The sequence below is a fragment of the Carcharhinus amblyrhynchos genome, chromosome 20, assembly GCF_965287045.1.
Source record: "Carcharhinus amblyrhynchos chromosome 20, sCarAmb.v2.hapA, whole genome shotgun sequence".
Lineage (NCBI taxonomy): Eukaryota > Metazoa > Chordata > Chondrichthyes > Carcharhiniformes > Carcharhinidae > Carcharhinus > Carcharhinus amblyrhynchos.
In genome coordinates, this window is record NC_137343.1 from 24,593,868 (window position 1) to 24,617,795 (window position 23,928).

The window sequence follows — 23,928 nt, forward strand, 5'->3', positions numbered from 1 at the left end:
CCCACACTTCATTTCCCACAGCACCAACAGTTCAAATCGGCACATCTTGGCAACCATTTAACGAAGCCAGTGACATACTGCTATGGTGTTAGAAGCTGGAGAAATGACAGCAGCCTGGTAAATATTCAGGATAGATATATGACGACAGGTCAGTCTCCAGCCGCATACAGCATTTTTTTCTTCTAAATTGGTTTTCTTTCAAGTAAAGCAAATTACAACACAGAAACAGGTCCTTCAGCCCTCCAAGCCTGCACCGACCATGCTGCCTGTCTGATCTAAAACCCCCTACCTTTCCTGGGACCATATCCCTCTATTTCCATCCTGTTCATGTATTTGTCAAGACACCCCTTAAAAGTCACTATCATATCTGCTTCCGCTACCTCCCCTGGCAGAGAGTTCCAGGCACCCACCACCCTCTGTAAAAAAAAACTACCTTGTACATCTCCTTTAAACCTTGCCCCTCGCACCTTAAACCTGTGCCCCCTAGTAATTGACTCTTTCATCCTGGAAAAAAGCTTCTGGCTATCCACTATTCAAGTAATCTGGATCTATGTGTGGTATGCATGGTTTAATTGGTAGAGAACACACATTTCCCTCAACGCCCCCTCCAGTTAAAAGAACAGGATCAAGCATTTTGAAATGAAGCATGGTACATATTAAGTGCAACAATCACTGTACTCAATGAGTGCGCAGAAGCTAATATTAAAAGAAAACCCAATTGCCTCCAAAGAAGCGAATTTGCATTTATTAGCAAACAATAGTCGTTTATCACTCTTTTGGCCTTCATGATGCTGCATAAGAGTGATTTGTGGTTGAGTTTCATTATTCATATCATTACTTTGTTTTTAAACAGCATTTTGGCAAATCCTCTGCATCAAGGGAAGCCTACATTACTGCTGCACAGAACACTCAGTCTTCTGTTATTGAGAAACAGCATTTTGTGGGAAAATTGCAAACGATTTTTTTTGGAAACGAAGTTGGCAAATTTCATCAACTTTCTATACATTTCATTAATGCCACCAAATGCACACTGACCTTTTAAGGACCAGTTCATGCTGGTGACTCCCTTTTCTCCTTGTGGCAAGAAGTAAATGTGCAACCGAGAAGTATTTTGTTTCGGACAAGAAAATTGTGATAAAATCCAACCACAAATCATTTTTACGTAGCATCATGAAGGCTGAAGGAGTGATAACACACTATTGTTCGCTAATGTCCACACAGAATGAGGAATGTCAAACTAACACAGGTTAAATTTCTGTTAACTCTGAAGAGCATGTCCAATTAGGAATGTTATTCAGGCAACTTTACAAATGTTGATGCACCTTAATGCACAGTATGCCCAAACATAGTTTCACAAAATAATAGCACAGCTGTTCACACATCAAATAATCTATGCATCTTTCAGTCATGCAGAAATCAGTGCGCAAGCGCCAATGGGAAACAGAAGAAATATAAATCAAAAACACAGGGATAGGCAAGATTATATTTGCAACTCGGCCACCTCAACAATGACTAGGTTGAGAATTTTCTACAAAATAAAAGGATATGTTATAACAAACACTTGCTGTTTAATATATCTCAGTGCCAATGAAGTAAGAAGGAAATGAGAAAGCTTATACTGCAGCAATCAATTACAACATTAAAAAATAAGTTTGGCTCCTTCAGATGCCACTATTCTAGAACATTGGCGGGCAACCCCGAGACCCAGGGCCACATGCAGCCTGTGGGACATTTTGTTGATCATTGCCTGTGTGTGCTTTGACCCAAACAGGCTCCAGAGTGTGGCAACTAGGGGAATTTCGCAGTAGCTTCATTGTAGTGTTAATGTAAGCTTTACTTGTGACCAATAAATAAACTTTACATGCAGGGTTGCCACATTCAGCTGATTTCCGTCTGCATAGATATTTTTCTACTGGTATGACTGAATTAATACGCACATAAAGCAAGGACAAGTGAAGTGAGGTGTATATGATTGCACACAGCATTGACTGTGAGAGCCATGCGCTCCATTTGTGTCCAAAGTGCAAATATTTATTTTGTTTGTACCATTTGAAGTTAATAAATTCTAAATGGTTAGATATTTTCCATAACTTATGAAATATTCAGTATGTATTCAATCTTATTCCTGTAGTCATAGCTGGCAAATAAGCCTGATTTCAACGATGCAGTCCACCAAGGTGAAGGAGGACCATTCACACAGCCCACTCACTAGCCTGGCTTGCCCATCACTGTTTGAGAGCCAATTTCCAGAAATTAAAAAGCTGAAAAGGCTTCAAAAAGCCTGCAACCCCACAAAACCCAAAATGTCAACGAAGAAAACTGAACCACTGTGAAATATGTTTACAATCAAGGCCATTGCCACAAGCAACTAAAAGATTTAGCGTCCTTTTCACTGCACTGTGTTTCAGGACTTTAAATAAATCAGTTTGTTTTACTGTGAAAGCTGAAACCAAATGACCTCAGTCAGGTATGTACCATTGTCAATCCTCCTCCAATAGCATCTTTTTACATTAAGACATCGGGCATTTCAGAAATGGGGGAAAATTGAAAATGTGAAGTGAACTGCAGGTGTATGGATAAATACTTTCAAACTTCCCTTTAAAGATTAAACTTCAACATTAGTAGAAGCGTATTCCAAATCTTTCATGCAGAAGATTTATGTAGAGGGCCAACAATTAAAGTAGTATTAGTTAAGATCATACAGGAAAACCTGAATGAGAGAATAGTTAATGCTCCCGTTTTGAACAAAAATGAAAATCAGACTCAAGATTGTACTGAATTAGGAGTCTGAGAGAAAAGTCAATTCCTCGTGGCACCAAATAGATAGATCATCTTCCCCCATCATTGCTGGGTCAATATCCTGGAACTCCCTACCGAACTCCACAACAAGTTTAAAGTTTTAAAGTGCATTTATTACTGTCACAAGTAGGCTTACATTAACACTGCAATGAAGTTACTGTGAAAATCCCCTAGTCTCCACACACCAGCGCCTGCTCAGGTACACTGAGGGAGAATTTAGCATGGCCAGTGCACCTAACCAGCATGCTTTTTGGACTGTGGGAGGAAACCGGAGCACCTGAAGGAAACCCATGCAGACATGAGGAGAACATGCGGACATCAAAAGACAGTGATCCAAACCAGGAATCGAACCCAGGTCCCTGGCCCTGGGGGGAGGTGGGGGGGGGGGGCCTGCAGTGCTAACCACTGTGTCACCATACTGCCCAAATAGCATAGAATACCCACATCACACAGGCTACAGCTCACCACCACCTTCAAAAGGGCAACTAGAGTTGGGCAATAATTCCTGTCCATGTCAGCAACACCCACATTCTATGGATGAATAAAAAATAATCCTCAAAATTAGAACAAAAAAAAATTATTCACCTACAACACAGGATCATTGGCTGACATTGCACTGTTTTTTTTCCCATTTATAAACACAAGTTGTTCAAATTCCGTGTACTCAGACACTGTTCTACAAAACTATGTCTTGCATCAGTAACAAACTATACCAAAGGTCCTGTCCCTTTAGCTAAAACTTAACAGAATAAAACCACAGGATGCCAAAGCCAATTAACAGTCTTCTGATGAAGGCAAGGTTAAGAACCAATAGCGTTCAGTTAAACAAGTATTGCTGTAGTTTCACTAAAGGTCCGTGTTATAGGTCAAAGAAAGTTGGCTTATTTACAAGGTTAAGCAATGGCTTAAAAAAAAAATCACAATCATTTAACAGTTTTATGGGGTTGATCTTTTCAAATCTACATAATTCTTATCATTTCGGTTTAAACTTTTATTTTACATTCAAATGAGAGGCAATCCTCATCTGTGGTACATCAGCATGAGAAAAGGTAACATCTGCCAGCCTTACCAGGTGTGGCCTAAATGCAACTGCAGATCCATGGTAATATGGTTGACTCTTAAAAATCATAGAATTCCTACAGTGCAGGAGGCTATTCAACTGATAGTTGTTTGTGCCGGCTCAATCTCAGCCAGGCCCCATCCCCAACTATTTACCCTGCTAATCCCCCTGAAACTAAAGGGGCAATTTTGTAACATGGCAAATCCACATAATCTGTATACCTTTGGAATGTGGGACACAGGCAGAGCACTTGGAAGAAACAGAATCATCAGTGCAGAAGGAGGCCATAAGGCCCATCGAGTCTGCACCAACCACAATCCCACCCAGGCCCTATCCCCATAACCCTACTTATTTACCCTGCTAATCCCCCTGAAACTAAGGGGCAATTTTGTAGCATGGCAAATCCACATAATCTATATATCTTTGGAATGTGGGACACAAGCAGAGCGCTTGGAGGAAACCCTCACAGGCATGGAGAGAATGAACATGAGGAGTTTGCACAGTCATCCAAGGCCAGAATTGAAGGCTGCCAACAAATGGGTAACAAAACCCCCTCCCCCGCAATCGCAATTAAGGATGAGCAACAAATGCTGGCCTTGCGCCCACTGTGATGCGCCCACTTCCCATGGAAGAATGTGTCATGTGCTAACTCAAGGATGCTTCTCCTGCCCTGGTCAACCATACAAGCAAGAGATGTTGGGGAGGAATTCAACTACTTTGGCAGGGAGTGAGAATTGGTTTCTCCTTCCTAGTGATACATTGAAAGTGAAAAAGCAATTGGAAAGATACTAGACTAAAAAAATAGTAAAGTAGTATGCGAGGTCAAACTAATACAGAATACAGCATGGTCTAAATTAGCTCTACAATACAGGTATGCAAATACACAGAGTGGTAAATAAGGTTGGGTGAGCTAAGATCAAGGGTGCTCTATAAGGATAAGCCGTTCCTGTAGTGAACAGGCAACATCATCATTTTGTAAAAAGGTCAATATTTTCTACGGGAGCTTAGAAGCAAACCACTATATTTTTATCTTTAAGATTTGGATTTCTCGCTTTAGGTTTCAATGTTGCTCCGGTATGTTTTCACCAACATGGGGGAAGGAATGGTTGATATAATTACAAAGCTATGTAGCTACTTGCTTATACTGTTCATAATTTGGGTTAGTCTTGAAGCGTCAGCATTTTAGGGAACTCAATTTGTCCAAATATTGATGCTTCTTTAAGCCAATATGTATTTCCATAAGAAACTTCCTTGGAAACGAATGCAACAGCTGCTGGAATGTGAACACTTTCATCTGTAATTCAGCCAAGAGTCAAAGGGGTTAAGCAAGTAGTGCACCAATCATTGTACTTGGACTTCATCCAGTGAAATAGCTGCAATACAGGATATCTAATTCCCTTAGATTCCCGTGGTCCACTGGACTCCAAGTGTAATCATGCCCAAGTTAGTAAATGACTGTCTAATAAAGAGATTCTACCAGAAATTATATTTCTCAATTATCCTAATTGGCAGTTAATAAAACAAAAAAAAAAATCAGAATCCTGTTCAACAACAAACCATGATTCATATTTCTCCAATAAATCATTCAATAATACTGAAAGCTGGGACAAGACGATTATTTACCCAAATAGCTACCAGTACACATGTGGAATCATTCACACAACAAATTGCACTTTTTATGTGGAATCAATGTTATTGTCATGCTCTAAAATCCCCCCACACCATAACCAGAATGAAGCTAGTTGACATGGATTTAAAGAGTAGTCATTACAGAAAGGCCACTGCCTGCATTTAACAGGGCAATTATTATCACACATTATTGAAGAGTAAATCAAACAGCAACTTGCAGAAATCAGGAATTGCTGGTCAGGTTCCTCAGCTCCTTCAGAGGAATTCAAATACACGCAAAGTGGGGATAATTAAGTGATGGATCCTCACGATACTTACAAAAATTCTGAAGCATTTGCCCATTCAAGTGTGATTAATTTTCTTATGGCTTAGTTTTGAAATCTCAATTACTGACAACTTGTTCAGCACTGAAAATTAACTTTCATAAGTGTGAAGTCTCATTTTTGCGGAATATCAGCTTTTGTTAAAAAAAGAAAGTGAATCATCTTTCCTCTGCATTTTGTACTTGATTTGACAAGAATCAAATATCCTAACTGATACTTCCTGATTCAGACTCTACGCTGTTCAAATGATTCTTCAAACCAATTGGCAAAGGACGCACTGTTGTTGCCAGTGCAGAGGTCCCAGATCCCCTCGAGAGCACTGCACTATTTAGGATTTCTAATTATGGCAATGAGTGGCAGAGTTCCTAAACTGTGGCACTGCATGCGAGACATCGCCACAGTGAGAACGGTCACATTCATGGAGAATCATGGAACCTCTCGTTTAAATTAGGAACTGTAGACCCTCACACACTGGCATTGATGACACTATGTCCAGTTAAATAAAAAGGATTTTCAGAGATAGTTGGCAGCATTTGATCAGATTTAAACCCTTTTTAGTAAATGCATCTGCTACTTCCTTTATTAAGATAGTTTAAAATTAAGTCTACTACTGATCAGACATTTCAGGAAGTGGTGGCGTATGGTCACATATCTGCTGGGGTATGTACTCGGTTAATACGTCCAGCTTCTTAACAAAATGAAATTGCATCTCGTTGACTTTCTCCATTGCAGCCTATCATTCAAGCTACTAGTACTGATTTTTTTTTAAGAAGAATTCAAATTACATTTGAAAACAGAAAATCTTGACTTATTGTTACCAACTTCACAGGCTGACTGATCAGGTCTCTTTGTAGAATTGATTCCTTTAATTAAGCGTGCATCAATCCCAATTTAAATCTGAAACACTCGACTAAGAAAGACAACATCATTAAAATGCGAGATGTTTTATTCCAAAATGTTAACACTTTGAACGAGCTAAATATTCAAAGTGACTGCGTAAAGCAATCCTATTTTTAGATGTGATGGTTGTTAAGTACAATAGGCTGCAAAATGTGTTGCTGTTTACAGGTAGAGTGATTACAAAACTATTTTAAAAAATGCAAAATATTCAATTCAATGGATGAAATAGAAGATGTGATGGAGAGATGAAAGTGACAAATCTGTTCCAGAGAGGGATTCTAATGATGATGCCATAGCCAAAATGACTTAATTAAATCTGTTATCTCTCCTTCAGATGCCAAATTTGATTGTTTTAAAATGGTTAAAGGTATCTTGGTACAACTATTAATTCAACAAAATAGCATTCCATCAGTTAACACAATCTCTATTCTTGTGCTAAAGCATTGACTGAATGAGGTCCTGACCCCAACTACATCCTTCAAAATGGCAAAAAAAAACTTACTGATCAGTTTGTCAACACCATGTCCTTCTGTTTAATTCCTCATAAGAAGTTCTTAAATGGTGGTGCTGTGGTTAGCATTGCTGCCTCTCAGTGCCAGGGACCCAGGTTCAATTCCAGCCTGGGTCACTGTCATTTGGAGTTTGCACTTTCTCCCCATATCTGTGTGGGTTTCCTCCAGGTGCTCCAACTTCTTCCCACAATTCAAAGATGTGTGGGTTAGGTTGATTACCCATGCTAAATTGACCCTGTCAGGAGGATTAGCAGGGAAAAATGAGGGTTATGGGAATAGGCCTGGGTGGGATAGTGGTCAGTACATACTCGATGGGCTGAATGCCCTCCTTCTGTACTGTAGTGACTCTAAAGTCTAAATTAACAATTTGAAGACTGCTCCAATATCTGAACTTCCTTGCACTCAGAATACATGACAATAAATTATGCATCTTCTGGTTTCAGAAGGTCCTGACATTTGAAAACCAATAGTGAAAAAAACCTTCTAAATTTCAGTGACATGCAAATCTTCCCTATATTCAGAACACCAGCAGTGACCGCACACTCATACATAGAAAAAAAAAATCAGCATGAGTTTATTTTTGACATGCTCATCACCTCAGACTCTTAATGAGACATCATAGAAAAAATGTTCTTAAGATGCACTTTCACAAGCTTCATTAATTAACACAAAAGATATTTATTAATAAGAATTTACAGCAGCCACATAGCTGTAGCTAGCACCCAAAGTGTCTCTGCCCAGGAGGCTTGCTTAGTTTCCCAGGCCAGGTTACCCTTACTGTGTGTTGCTCTGAGACAATCATCAATTCCCTCCCACCTTAAATCCTTCATACAATAACTAATTCACTCAGTCCTAAATACTAACAAAGTACTTATGTACGAGTTGGACAATTATAATTCAACTATTTGAGGAGGTTTTCTGTTCCTTCTAGAGTGATGGAGTTCTGTTGTCTGCATTATTGCAGAATCAATATTAACAGTATCTGCAATAAGGGCGACTCATCACAATTGTAGCACAGGCGACTCATCACAATTTACTTCCATGGAGGCATCAGTTATGTCAATCACAGGTACTTTGGTGTTTACGGGCTCAAAAATATTTTCTTGATGGCAACACCGCTGGAGCATCGCTCTACTCGGTCCATGTTTATATATGATCCATCCCTCTATGTCCACTTGGTCTAACTGTGGTCCAGTCTTGGACAATAATTCGGGGATGCAACTTAATCCACTATCGAAGTTTCACACATACGCAACTTAATTTACCACAAATGATGGTGAATCATGGCTTGCTTTCTGATTATTTTGGTTGGCTTCTACCCTCCTTGGCAAATTTGGAAACATGAGGCTCAGTCAATTTTGAGGCAATGTTTCAGTAACAGTTTTGCTGGCAGAACCCCGATTGTTGCACGTGGTGTGGTACGCTAACCAAGGAGGAATTGCGAGCTTTGGTCACCAAAGTTCCTCCTGACAGTTTCTCGAGGCAATGACTTGAAAGTTTGGACTCAACTAGTCCATCTGATGCTGGATAATAAGGCAAAGTTCCGATTCATTTAGGACCATTGAAATGGTGACGTTATGAAACTCAGCACTTGACTTCAGGTAGTCTATGAGTTGAAAACCATTGGCGTAATCTTTCAATCCTCTCCTCAAAAATGTCCATCTGTTTAGAGAGTGTGTATCAATCATGAGCAAAAACATTGGGCCTAGAAATGGACCTGTATCCGTGGCTGGCCAGGCCATTCCCAAGGGTGCAGTGAGGCTGTAGCAGGCAATCTTTGTTCCAGTTGGCAATGCTGACAGTGCTTGACTCGATCCTCAATGTCAGCATCAGTACCAGGCCACCACACAACACCTAGCAAGCATCTTCATCTTAGAGATGCCAGGATGTAATTGGTATGTAATGCTATGTAATTCAATTAGCACTCTCTGCCTGGTATAGGAACAACTGTGGATCTGGAGTCACATGCAGGCCAGACCAGGTAAGGATGGCAGATTTCCTTCCCCAAAAGGACATCAGTGAACCAGATGGGCTTTTACGACAATTATGGTCTTCATTTAGACTTTTGTTTTAATTCAGATTTTTATTGAATTCAAACTTCACCACCTGCCATGGTGGAATTTGAACCTGGGTCTCTGATTGACTAGTTCAGTGACAATACCATTACACCACCACCTCCCCCTGTTGAGATCTCCCATTCTGGGGAGTACTTTTTTTTCAGACATTGATTAAAACACAATGCTCACAGCTGTCACGCCAGAAGCAGTGTTGGAATAATTTATCCTCATCACCAGATGTAAAGATGCACTTTCACAGACTTCATTAATGAACACAAAAGGTATTTTATTAATAAGAAATATACAGCAGCCACATGGCTGCAGCTAGTTCCCATAATGTTGCTGCCTGGGAGGCTCTCTCACCATGGGGTGATTCCATATCCTCAGTCCCGATTGCTCACCCAGGCCACATGACCCTTACACTGCTGTGTTGCCCTTAAAGGGACAATCACCATACATGGGAACTGACAGAGGCTCATTTGGAAGCTTTTCATGCTTTCATCCATTTTCTTGCCATTGATTCTCTCCTTCTTGGGGTCCTCCAGGAAAACCATTCTGGTGGCTGGTGAGGCATTGCCAGCACCACTCGAGGCACAAAGAAATGTGTGTGTTAACCTACATTTTCTCATTTTACAAATCTTCAATGAATTCTTCAGGTTATTACAATGAGAAATATCACTGCTGGGAACATTTTTCTTCAATATGAAGAAACTGGTGAGATTTTGTTTCTTTAATTTCCCCTACTGAGCAAACACTTTTCTTCAAAAAGGTGCAAATTCCAACTGATGTGTGGATTCATTCCAGCTGGCAACCCTCCAGTAGTTTACTCAGCCAGATAGAGGGTGAGGCTGGACAAGAGAATGCAAGCAGGCCATTCAGTCAAGAAACAGACCATAAACAATGGCCGGAACTTTACCACCTCACCCGCCATGGAATCGGAGTGGGCAAGGGTCCGACAATGGAAATCTCCTTTGACCTCAGTGGGAAATTCTGGTCTCATTCGAGCGAGGCTGTAAAATCCCACCCAATGTGTCCATATGTGCACACATTTCAACACATACCACCATCAGGTAAAACGGACCCTCATTGTGTTTCCTCACCAATACAGCAAAGTGTAGATATTATGGAGATAATACCAGTCACAGTGCTCAATCTGCTGGAGAGCAGGGATGAAACCAACATCTTCTTGCCTCTATTGCTTTGTAATACATGAGATCGCAAAGGAAACTAAATTTCCTCTTCTTTAAAAACAGACTCCCTTTCCTGCACAACCCAAAAGTCCTTCCTGTGATGGAGCTTAAAACAATCCAACCCTCCAAAGAAGGGCAGCACCATCTGAGAAGGTGAGAAACAGAAAGCCTTAGTTAAAAGAAATCAAATCTGAATTGGTGTCAAGGCTGTCAATACTTAAAAAAAAATACAATTTGATGCTTTACAAAAAAGAACAATTGCATAACACACCTGGGCTTTGCACTGATTTTTCAATGTAAAAAGATGCATGTTCTGTGAGAGATTTTCAATGATTAAGGTCAGTGCACATGGCCAACAGCTCACCTGTACAGTATGTGCCAAAACTTTACAGCAGTGAACTCAAAGTTCATGTTTAAATGTTAATTCCAAGAAAGAATAGTTGGAGCTGGTCAGTTCTGTAACTTTCAAATGAATAGTTGAATCTTATAGAACTAGAAAAAGAGATAAGCAATACAATTTGAGAATTTATTTGGACGGAAGTATTGAATTGATTTGTTATTGTCACACGTATTGGGATCTAGTGAAAGTATTGTACCCTATAGTCAGTGATGCTAACTTAATAATAGTTGAAGTACTGATGAAGTTATATTTCAGGACAACAATGGTTAGCACTGCTGCCTTACAGTACCATAGACCCGGTTTGATTCCTGGCTTGGGTCACTGTCTGTGTGGAGTTTGCACATTCTCACCATGTCGGCGTGGGTTTCCTCCCAAATTTCAAAGGTGTGTGGGTTAGGTGATTGGCCATACTAAATTACCCCTTAATGTCAGGGGCACTAGCTAAGGTACATGCATAGGGTAATGGGGTTGGGCCTGTGTAGGATTGTGATCAGCACAGACTCAATGGGTCAAATGGGTTCTATGTTTCTAACAGGACAAATATCTGACGAGGAACAGAATCCAGTGCCCTTCAATCAAAGTTAGACTACAGGAACATGATCGATCTTGAGCTGTTGCCACCTCAGAAATGCTACAACAAGGAGCCATGGATGAATAACATAGTGCTTAGAAGTAAATAGGTACTTGATTTTTTGCTCAGTTAATTTTAAGGATCTGGAAGAAAGGCTGCAGAACATTTCCTTGGGAGATTAAACACATTCAAAGTTATCTGTAGTCTGCAGAGGGAATCAGCTTGATCAAGTGACCGATCTTTTCTCATCTTAGTGGAAGATTTAAGAATAAGGAAACAGCATTTCATTAAAGAACAAAAACATCAGAACTCCAGAGTCAACACAGCACAAAGGAAGCCATTCGGCCTATTGAGTCTATATCAAATTGCTGTTTAGCAATCCAATCAGTCCCATTCCCCCCGCATTGCTCCCAGAGTCCCACAAGTTTATTTCCCTCAAGTAGCGATCCATAAGAACATAAGAAATAGGAGCAGAGGAGTAGGCCATCTAGCCCCTCGACCTTGCCCTGCCATTCAATAAGATCACGGCTGATCTGAAGTGGATCAGTTCCACTTTCCTGTCTGCTCCCATAACCGTTAATTCCCTTACCAATCAGAAATCTATCTACCCATGACTTAAACATATTCAATGAGGTAGCCTCCACCACTTCAATGGGCAGAGAATTCCAGAGATTCACCACCCTCTGAGAGGAGAAGTTCCTCCTCAACTCTGTTCTAAACAGCACCCCCCCCCCCGCCTTATTTCGAGGCTGTGCCCTCTAGTTCGGTTTCGTTTCTAAGTGGAAAGAATCTCTCTACCTCCACCCTATCTAGCCCCCTTCATTATCTTGTACGTGTCTATAAGATCCCCCCTCAGCCTTCTAAACTCCAACAAGTATAGGCCCAATCTACTCAATCTCTCCTCATAAGCTAAAACCCTCATCTCTGGTATCAGCCTGATGAACCTTCTCCGTACTCCCTCCAAGGCCAATATATCCTTACGCAAATGCAGGGACCAAAACTGCACACGGTACTCCAGTTGCAGCCTCACCAGTGCCCTGTACAGTTGCAGCAAAACCTCCCTGCTTTTATATTCTATCCCCCTCACTATAAAGGCCAACATTCCATTCGCCTTCTTGATCACCTGCTGCACCTGCAGACTGAGTTTTTTGCGACTCATGCACAAGGACCCCCAGGTCCCTCTGCACAGTAGCATGCTGCAGCTTTTCACTATTTAAATAATATTCCATCTTACTATTATTTCTTCCAAAGTGGATAGCCTCACATTTGCTAACATTATATTCCACCTGCCAGGTCCTCGCTCACTCACTCAGCCTATCCAAATCTCTCTGCAGATTTTCCGCATCCTCCATGCAATTCGCTTTTCCACTCATCTTCGTGTCATCAGCAAACTTTGTTCCCCTACACTCAGCCCCCTCCCCCAGATCGTCTATGTATATGGTAAACAGTTGAGGCCCTAGCACCAATCCCTGCGGAATGCCACTAGTCACCAACTGCCAACTAGAAAAGCACCCATTTATTCCAAAAAAAGTACATTAAATATTTTAGCATAATGTTGTTTCAGACTGACTTTTAAGATGGATGCTGCATGGATGCATTTTGTAGAAATCGACCTTACCACTCTATTTAAGTATAGAGTTTAAAAGTGAAACTTTAGCTTAGTGGGAACTTCCACACAAGTCCAATTTTAGGATTCATGCACACCATCTGGCTAACACTTCAATATGCTAATATGTTCTGCTTCATTGTTGGAGGTACTACCTTTCTGATAAGGCATTAAACCAAGACCTCTTCCAGCTATTCAAATAAATATAAAATATTGCATACTACATTGAAAAGGAGCAGGTGGTTCTCTCGAGGTCCTCAACCAACATCCAAGCAGTTTAGCTGGTCCTTCATCATGTCACGAAGGTCAGCAGGACATTAGTGTTAGAAATTAATAGCCATGTTGCTCAACAAAATGATGCTGGACCACACTCCAAACAGTAATTAACTGACTACACTTTGCAATTCACTGAGGTGTTATACAAATCCTTATTTAAACTTTGTTCATTCTTGGATTGGCCATCATGCAAACATTTCCCTGTATTATAAATGCAATTGTTAACCCATTTAAAATATGTCAACAAATGAATTAAAACAGGGCACAGTGCAGCACATTAATCAATGTCCTGGATGGGAAATTATACAGCTATCTAGGATAGGTTAACAAACTTGTTAAAATAACGCATAGAGGAACCAAACTAACTAGTACTAAATATTGCAACAGTAAATTAAATCCATTGTTGTTGTGTTTAATTGTCATCTGAAATACAATACCCTACTGTAGGATTGCTACAGCATTGTACTTGAGGCAGGTGAACAAAAGTTCAACACTGTGGAAAGAGACAGACAGAGAGAGAGAGAGAGAGGTGCTTTTTTCAAGCAAAATAACTTTGTACCTTTAAATCCCTCCTCGTCTAATACCAGCGTGTAGTCATCAGGCATTTCAGTCAGGCTGAAAAACTTGCACCTACAAAGCAGAAGGTAGGGATATTAGCATATTACAATGCATAATTCAGGATACCACCTAGATGAATGGAAAGAAAAGAAATAGACAGCTGTTCATTTCAATTACGAAGATAATTTTATCAGTCAGCACCAAGATAGCTGAGGCAGAAGAAAAGCTCCCCTGTCATTTGTTTCTACAGGACAGGAACATTTTCTTAATATATCAGTGTGTGCTTAAGACCACTCAACAGGATTATTAATAAAAACACACACTCTCATCTCTCAACTAAGCAATGATTCAGGAACCTGCACCAAGAAACACATCAATGAAATTGTAGCAAGTTCATATTACTAGTAATTATCTACGTAAAATCAAGTTCAAAGAATATCTTGAGATTGGTGCTGCACCATTAACTCACATCAATCTTGCTAAGTGTTGGATTCCATTTCAAAATGAACCCAGTTTAGAAATCTTTGCAACGTCTCAAGTTGCCTTTAAAAAGCCACCTTCAATCTTTAAAAGTTATTAATTTAGGAGTAATGTAAAAGTCAGAGTTAAATGTTTACTGCAATGTTGAACATTTAGTATCAACTGTATTATCAGGCTAATTTTGTAAATTAACTCTTAGGTTAAACAGACATTTTTTTAAAAAAAGTAAATCTAACATTACTTCAACCTTTAACACACCAATCTCTCGTGCTGCCTGCCTCAACCCACTTGCTTTTGGTATCTCCAGATGCAACTATTCCAAGCTCCCCCAACCTACCATCTTCCCCTCTTCAAAAGCTGGAGCTCATCCAAGTTTTGCTGCCCATATCCTTTGTGGCCTAATCCTGTTCATTCATTTCATCAAATCCTTCAGGCAGCATGGTGACATAGTGGATAGCACTGCTGCCCCACAGTGCCAAGGACCTGGGTTCAACTTCTGGCTTGGGTCACTGTCTGTGCAAAGTCTGCACTGTCTCCCTGTGTCAGCATGGGTTTTCTCCCACAGTGCCTCAGTTTCCTCCCACAGTCTGAAAGACATACTGGTTAGGTGCATTGGCCATGCTAAATTCTCCCTCAGTGTACCCAAACAGGCACCGGAGTGTGGCGAAAAGAGGATTTTGACAGTAACTTCATTGCAGTGTTAATGTAAGCCATACTTGTGACACTAATAAATAAACTTTACAATAACTTCTGGCCTATCCAATGCTGCAATTTTAAAATTTACATCCTTATGTTCAAATCTTTCCATGGTTTTGCCCGCTCTCTCTCTCTCTGCCAGGTTTCCCCAGATACTTGTGTAACCACCACCCAATCTGCTGTCCTCCAATTCTGGTTTTGCATGCATCCTCCTCTTCCTTCATCTTGTTCTAGAACTGCCACCCAACCCCTCCTCCCCCACTCAAAGCTATCCTTCCCACATTAGAACATTAATGAAATCTACCTCTTAAAGCAAAATTAAATCATCTACTTCATTTTTAAGTTGTGTCAACATGTTTCTGATCACACTTGTGAAGTGCCTTGGGATTTTGTACCATACTAAAAGGCACTATATAAACGTGAATAGTTACTGTTAGAAGTGGAACCTTAATATAACAAAATTATAGATGAAGCCAAAGATTTGCTGCAGTAGACACTGGAAATCTGAAATGAAAATAGAAAATGCAGGAAATACACAGGTCAAGGTATGTTGCCAGAGAAAGTGTTAACATTTTGGGTTCACAGAAGCAAAATATCATGGATGATGGAGATCTGAAATGAAAACAAAGTGCAGAAAGAACTCAGCAGGTCTGACAGCATCTGTGGAGAGACAAACAAAGTTAACACTGAGTCCAATATAACTCTTCATCAGAACTGATGAGTCATACTGGACACAAAACAAACACAGTTTCTCTCTCCACAGATGCTGCCAGACCTGCTGAACTTTTCCAGCTATCTCCACAGGATAAGCCATTGAAGTTCTCACAAACTGCAGTCAATTAAAAATCATTGAACTGATAAGAACTTGCCCTTTAATGATATTAGTCTTGTTGTAAAGATCTTTGGAAATGTTACATCTCAGATGTAACTGGATTTTCAATGGGGTTCGTAATTACTGCTGCACAATGTCTCGGCCTCAAAAAAAACTAATTTTATATTTGCAGTTTGTTATTTTTTCCTGATAGAATAAAAACTCCTGCATGTTAAAAGAATGTTTTCCAAGATTTAGTGATTCAGTTTCCACCTTAATCCCAGGCTCAATCATTTACTTCACTGTCAAATGTATTTAAAACCAAGTGCATTTTACATTCTGGTTTGCTGTCTGTGAGAATATTTCAATATGACTGGCTGCTTACCCTGTGTGATGACTACCATTGTTGTTGGATCCAATGATCCCTTTGCCTTGGCATCAGATTAAACTGACATCAGAAAAAGAGGAAATCCACACCACAGGATCCTAGAGGGAAGCGTTCTTTAAGGGACAGTGGCAAAACAGCAGCACTTCACCGCTGATTGCGAAACTCGGAGCAATATCTGACACTTCATGTGACACAAATGCTGGCTGGTAATGACCATTCTGAACAAGAGCAGCCTCACTAAGTCTAACCAGGAATGGCTAATGTTCCATTTATGACAAACGGAACTTTGACAGATGAGCGATCTTTCACCAACTAAATATTTAATCCAAGGTAAAGAATTCAAAGTTACAGCGGAGTCCAGTGCTACCACAGTAACCTTGAAAAGGTGTTATTTCACATTCTGATCTTAAAATTGCCCTGTTCAACACACAAGTGTTAATTGCTCTGTCGATATGCATGTGTTATTCCATTACATTTTCAGGAACAGTGAACTCAAGAGGAACTCACAATAATGCGATAAAAACACTTTCAAGTGTTATAAGTGGACAAGCACTTCCTGTAGCTCACAAGGAGGTGCAACTTGGCAAGTTTCTTATGTTGCTCTGGAATATATTTTAGCCTGCCACAGAATGGCTTGTTCCCAAGGTACTGGGTGGCACACTGATGTAATACTTAGCCTATCATATCCCAGTATCTCAAATGGTATGAGAAGCTATGCGGAGGGAGGAGGATTACAGGGTTTGGGCTTGTAAAATAAAAGTACAGCATCTTTGCAAGTATGTTACAGTCAACAACCTGCATTCATAAAGTGCCTTCAAACAGAACAAAATAGCCCAGCGTGCTTCACAGGAGCACAAAACATTAAAATGGATTAATTTGCTGTAAATGCTAATAAACTGACCACTCAAACACCCTTCAGGTTTCTTCCCATGATTACAAGAAAATCAAAGCAAAAACATTTAAGTGTCCAAATATATGGCCCATTGCAGAACAAAAAGCCATTTGCGTGAAGTACCACGTTCACAGCCTAAAATGGTGTCGAGGGAATTTGGCTGGTTCAAACCAATGCATTATGGTCTCTGTTTTACTTAGAGAATGGTGACCATCTGGGTATGGCTGAAAATATTTTAAAATCACCCAAGCAAATTGTGCTGTGCTACAATTATCAAGTAAGCAGGCATATCAAATAATCTGCTGTATAATTGCCCTCATTGTCTTTGCATAATGTACCATAAATGACACCTTCACTGACAATAATTGAGGCAGGTCTTAGCTAGAACTAGTGAATAAATCTTTCACCCTGGATTACTAAGAAAACAGAATAACATAGATGCTGGAAGCGCTGGGCAGGTCAAGAGAGAGTGAGAAAGCTGTCGAGAGAGTAAGAGAGGGAGAGAAACAGTTAGCGGCAGAATTCTGAACCCGCGATCTCCATCTGCAGAAATGGCAATGGGGGCTCAAGTGCCAGCAAGACTCGGAAATCACGATGACAATCAATTTTCGCTGCCCCTCACCGGCAACATAATCACATTCACGCTCAATATGGCTGTGAAGCTGATTTTGATACACTTAAATATAATTAAACATTCTCCCCATCACACACTAACCCCTGGACATATTTTCATGCCTTGCCAATGTGACGTTACGCCAGCGTGGTTTACAACAGTTGTGAACCTGTCATGGGAATCTCCCAGGAGCATAAAGGTGACTACAGCCCCTGGGGTGGGGGGTTGGTTTGGAGGGGAAGAGGGACATGCCATGCAATACCCTGGTCATATCTGCTGGCAGTGCTCCCTGACACAGGTTGGCACTTTTGAATGGACTTACCTCACTTTAAGTTGATCTTTCTTTACATCCTAGCCATGACCGTAACACTACATTCTGCACGCTCTCCTTTCCTTCTCTATGAACAATATGCTTTGGCAATACAGCGCGCAACAAATAGTACTTTTCACTATGTTAATACATGTGACAATAGTAAATCAAATCGAATAATAAATCAAGTCAAAACTGTGGGGGGGGGGGGGATGAGCCAGGGGCAGTGCCAAGGGCAGGCCCTAGTGGGGTCTGTGTGGTGGTGGTGGTGGTAGTGTTGTTGGGGGTGGGGGGGGGGGGGGGGGGGCAGTTGCTTGCTAGCACTGACGGATTTGGGGGCTGGAGGGAGCCCAAGAGATCTCAGTGCAGCCAGACTTTGCTAATGTGTTTAAGCCATGCCCCTCGAAATGACATCATGAGGCACGCCACTGTCTTGTTTTGGGACAGAGTGGGTCAGAAGATCTGGAGAGAAAACTGGCCATTTTCTCTGGAGAAAACACACACATCATTGGTCAGTCAAATTCTGGTAGGATCATCCCCAACAGTTCAGGATTGTGTCAAGCTGAAAGGTCAGGCCCGAAACTCTACTTAGCTCACCACAAAACTCTGCCAGACCGACTGTGTGTTTCCAACATTTTCTGCTCTATCAGGCTAGTGGCTGTTTTTTTTTACAGTTGGGATCAGAAATTTAAATTAACTTGCACCTTTTCTTCATCAAATCCCTACAATAGTGCTTGTTATTGTAGAGTCACTATTGATGTTATCATACCTAAGTTAAGGATTTAAATATTTTTAACTTCCCTCCCTACTCAAATAATCTTTTCTATTGACTCTTTCTCTGCTGTTGTTTGTGCATGAACACACATTTTAAAAGATATATGTACACATCTATTAGTGCCAGGCCTAAAATTATCAAATGGGTAGCGCGGTGGCCAGCACTACTGCCTTATAGCATAAGGGACCCAAGCACTATTCTGACTTTGAGCAACTATGTGGAGTTTGCAATGTTATCCCCACATCTGCGGGGGTTTCCTCTGAGTGCTCCGGTTTCCTCCCACAGTCCAAAAATGTGCAGATTAGGCAAATTAATCATGGTAAATGCATAGGGTTGAAGGGGATAAGGTGGAGTTTGGGCCTGGGCAAGATGGTCTTTCAGATAGAGTCAGTGTAGACTCGATGAGCCAAGTCGCTTCCTTCTGCACCTATTCTATGCCACAGTCTGACAAAATATTTAGTTAAACCTGAAAGAGACTCTCAACTTGCCCTACAGAGCTTTCAACAATAGTCACAAAAAGTGCAAGTTGTGGATCAATGTACACAGGCACAAAATAATAAAAAGATGAAGAAACTGCCTGAAAGAAAATGTGGCAAACTGTGTATCATTTCACAGAATGCAGAAGATGAAGATCAGGAAGACACTTCCTTCTTCTAGGGTTGGAGGCCTAAGCCTCTTTTACATGTATCACACACTTAAGGATGAAAAGGACTCTACAAGAGAACAAACTTCCTTTTACGTAGCTTATTTCAATGATCTCAGAACATTCCAAAGTGACTTACAGCCAATTAATTCCTTTTGTTTGAAGTGTAGGCGATAGTGAAATATAGAGCAAAAGAGCAGCAGCCAATTTGCACACAGAAAGAGTGTACAAACAGCAATGAGAGAAATCATCAGATGATAGGATCATTTAGAACCTTAAAAAACAGATGGGGCCTTGGTTTATCACAATAATCGCAAGACAGCAACTTGTGACAATGCAACATGCCCTCTGTACCTCAGCAGAACAGTATTAATTTGTAATTTTCCCCTCTTAGGCACATTTAGTTATACTCATTAAATATTAATAGCAATTTCCTGATTTACTCTACAAGTTGCTGACTATAAGCTGTGCTTCTATGCTTGCCAGTGATAAAGTTGCCATGAGAGCAACAATGTTGTGTATTCAGACAAATAGGTTAGACAAATAGAAACCTCAAAAACATCATTACCCCATTGAGTGCAAATGCAAGATTAGGTGGCACATCAGATGCTGCTGCTTAGCAAGGGTACAAATTAAAACATTTTAAAATAATTTGTACAGTTGAATGTTCCTCCAGGGAGTATGCTCAGAATTCAAATCTCTCATTTGGAAAAAAATTAATTTTGCATAAAAGTGGTGGCAAATTTGGGCTTTGCAGGTGCTATTGTTGTACAACACTATTTTGTCCATACTTTTGGGGAGTGGCCCAGAAATAAGGAATACATTCATCACTTTGTTTGGGAAACTCTGTGTCATTACTTATTTCTACTTGCAAGGATTGGCTTTATGAAACCAACTTTGGAAAATAACTACATGCAACAACCATGCTACATAGTCCTGCTGCTTCAGCAATTGATTGCAACCTCCAAACCCAAAAGTCAACCCTAAAGATCCAATTTCAATACTACCAGCCTTTAGTTCTTTTCCCCCCCCCAAACAGGCTTTCCAGAAGCAGAAGAAATGATAATCCATACTCCACAAACAAAAGGTCCACTTGCCGACAGATCAACCAGAAAAATCAACAGACTGACACTCTTCCAAGTGGATGATGGATTCCAGCAAGTTGCTGGCAGAGAAAAAGACAGAGAGAATGTGTGGTTCTCTGAACAGGGAGAATGGAAGAAGGAGCAAATCATATTGAAAATATTTCTCAAATAATGACCCATGCAGATACTTCAACATCACAATTTCAATCTCGGTTTATTCACCACAGCAAATAAGATGGTAACAAGATGTTGGCATGTCCCTCACTCCTACCCAAATGAGGTAATACAGGACATTGTGATAAACAACCTGTTAGTCATATGACCAGAAATGCTCAACAAAAAAAGGGTCTCGCTTGAATACCAAATTTAGAAAAGATCATTTGGTGCTCTTTAGTTTACCAATTGTCTAAAAACATGCATGGTCCATCCACAGAAGAAATGTTAAAAGTCAGGGGTCCTCCAGAGAATAGTCAAGAAGCCTTAAAGACAGCATCCTCGAAATTATTGTGACACCATTTGCAGTTCAATCTCTAATCTGCCTTTCCAAGGTAACAGTAAATAGAGGCCTTCCTCTGCTTCAATTCCAAAACAGAAGCAGGAGTTCTCCTAATCTCCCAGAATATATTTATTGCTGAGGTACTATTACAAAGGAAAAAAGGAACTTAGAAGAAACGGCTTTCCAGTGAGCAGTGACAATGTGGAACTTGCTACCACATGAAGCAGTCAAGGTAAATAACAACAATGCATTCAAAGGAGAAGCTGGATATCTACATGGTAGAGATAGAAACTAAAGGAATTACAAATAGGGTTAGATGAAGTGGAGTTGGGAGGAGGTTAAAAACATCAGCACAAACCACAGTGTGTGGGTGGACCACAATCACTTCTAGACAGCTTCTCAGTAAGCTAGAAGACTGAATGATCTTTTCTAATTATTGTATTCGAGGGAGAATCTTTTGCCAGTTTGCAATTCTGGTTTGCACATTTGACTAACAGGCTGGTTATCAATAATGTTCCAATATTATCTCATTCAAGCAGGAGGAGTGAGGGACATGCCGGATTCTTGCTATTTTGTTTGCTATGATTGAAATTGCGATGGTAAAGGGCTCCATTATCTTGGAGAAAGATTGTTGGATGGAATTAGCAGTTTTGATGCTGTAAATGCCTCAAATATAGAAAAGTAGTAGTGCTAAATGTCTAGGGTTTCCCATCATTGGAAAGAACATAGTCAAGGAGAGATAGGCAACGTCTTTGTCATTTTTTTCTTTGCTGTTGTGGAATCTTGCTGTGCACAGTTACCTACAGAGCAAAGGGCAATTCAATGTATTAAATGTGCTTTCTGGCATCCTGAAGGTGCAGAAAGTGTAAACTCTTTCTGCCTTGAATTTTATCATGTGCCAGAAATGCGCAGAATCAAACACATTCACAGCTGATCTTGGTTATGCCTTCACAGTAGCAGTGGTTAACACTGCTGCTTCACTGCACCAGGGACCCAGATTCGATTCCCAGTTTGGGTCACTGTGTGTGTGGAGTTTGCACATTTTCCCCACATCTACGTGGGTTTCTTCCCACATTCTGAAGGATATGCTGGTTAGATGCATTGACCCGAACCGGTGCCGGACTGTGGCAACTAGGTGAATTTCACAGTAACTTCACTGCAATGTTAATGTAAGCCTTACTTGTGACAAATAAACTTTAACTTAACGTCAAAACATTTACCTTGAGTTTTTAAGCCACTGATAAAGGATGGTACGCCTCAGGCCAGGTTTACTCTCTCTGTCACTGCAATACCCCACAACAATGTCCAACCCAGATCATCCAACTACTGTACAGGCCACGAACATGGAACTAGGGCCCTGTGGAAGTGAGCTGAACTGTCAGAATTAGCCTTGAGGCAGAGTATAAAAAAAATGAATGAAGCAGAGTTAAATAGCAAAAAAATTCAGGTTTCAACATTTTAAACACTGGGGGATTGTAGAACTCGTTGCACAAGAGAGGAACATTTCTTGGCACACCCATCTTACTCATGAACACATCCCAGACTCTTAATGTTGCCCCCAAGATGGGTCTGTAGACTTGTAAAATTAGAGTAACTATTTAACCTAAATATTAACAGCACCCCAATACAACAATTGGCTTTTTTTTCCTCTTTAACTATTAAATCTGTTTAAGAAGCTGTACTCTGAACTTAACGCTTCAAGAACAGAGCTCTTAGAATGACTGAGCTCAAAAGTAAAGGCAATTAAACAAGGGTCGATTCCGCTTTCCGCCACACACAAAAAAAAAATTTTGTTCTAAACCTTAAGATTAGACTTTAATTCCAAAAAGTGGTTAAAAGCCATTGGAAGCAGTGGGACAGGGTTCTGCCTGGGCAGTACCTGGAGTGGCTGCGATGGAACAGGGTGAGTGAGTGAGTGAGTGAGTGAACCAGTCAATGGGCGCCGTTACCTGCTCTTGTCCCGCAGAAAGACCAGTTTGATGAGCCCGTGCGTGTACCGCTCCAGGCCGGCTTTGCTAAGGCTTGTCACCCTCAGCCGGTGCTCCAGGATGTGAAGGTCCATCTCTCTGGCAGACTCTGCGGTGGAATGAAACGCCCGAGCAAATCGCATCGGGTTTTGTGTCTGGAATGTGTTCGCTAAAACAAAAAGGCAGCAGCAAGCGAACTGCTGGAGAGAGAAAGAGAGAGAGAGAGGAGCGCTCTTACATCAGGCTGTAACCCTCTGTAAAAGCTCTTGTTCCGGGGAGGAGGCTGCCTCGCGTTTAAATGGGCAATGCTTCACTTCCGAGCCACCCAGAGGGTTTATTTAAAACAGCTCAGCGCTCTCTCCTTCCACCAATTTTTCCTGCTACGCTGGAGGAAATCATTCAGTGCTGTCTCTTGAATAAAATCGAACCGTGCAGCAAGAAGGAAGCCAACTCCGACCGGATTGGAAAGCAGTTCAGTTCATCTGAAAAATTGCCCACGGTCTTTCCTCCCAACCAGAGTTAACAAAGGGCAAAATGCTGCCCAGGCTGAAAATCTGAAATCAAAACAGAAAATGCTGGGTAAACTCAGCAGGTCCGGCAGCATCTGGAGAGAGTGAAACAATTATTTCGAGTCTGGATGACTCGTCAGAGCTGAAGGGAGGTTAGAAATATCATCCTAGACTCAAAGCATTAATTCTGTTTCTCTCTCCACAATCCTGATCGGGGTGTACAAGATTATGAGAGACATAGAGAGTTAGGGTGGATAAGGAGCAACTATTCCCCTTGGTTGAAGGGTCAGTCACGAAGGGACATAGGTTCAAGGTGAGGGGCAGTAGGTTTAGGGGGATGTGAGGAAAAACTTTTTTACCTAGAGGGTGGTGACAGTCTGGA

At 40.9% G+C, this 23,928-nt stretch overlaps 1 protein-coding gene across 2 annotated transcripts in view; it reads right to left on the minus strand.

The window, feature by feature from the left end:
- The window catches only part of LOC145355829 (cytosolic arginine sensor for mTORC1 subunit 2-like), a 57,512-nt gene extending 33,958 nt beyond the window's left edge, over positions 1-23,554 (minus strand). The window contains exons 1-2 of one of the 2 annotated variants that reach the window (XM_080208235.1): positions 23,020-23,554; positions 13,883-13,953 (exon numbers count right to left, since the gene is read on the minus strand). In XM_080208235.1, the coding sequence (XP_080064361.1) occupies positions 13,883-13,953; positions 23,020-23,180 (232 nt within the window). In that variant the 5' untranslated portion in view covers positions 23,181-23,554. Of the gene's footprint in view, positions 1-13,882; positions 13,954-16,253; positions 16,361-23,019 lie in introns of those variants that run through there. The other variant, XM_080208236.1, reaches the window with a different exon arrangement.
- Positions 23,555-23,928: the final 374 nt, after the last annotated feature.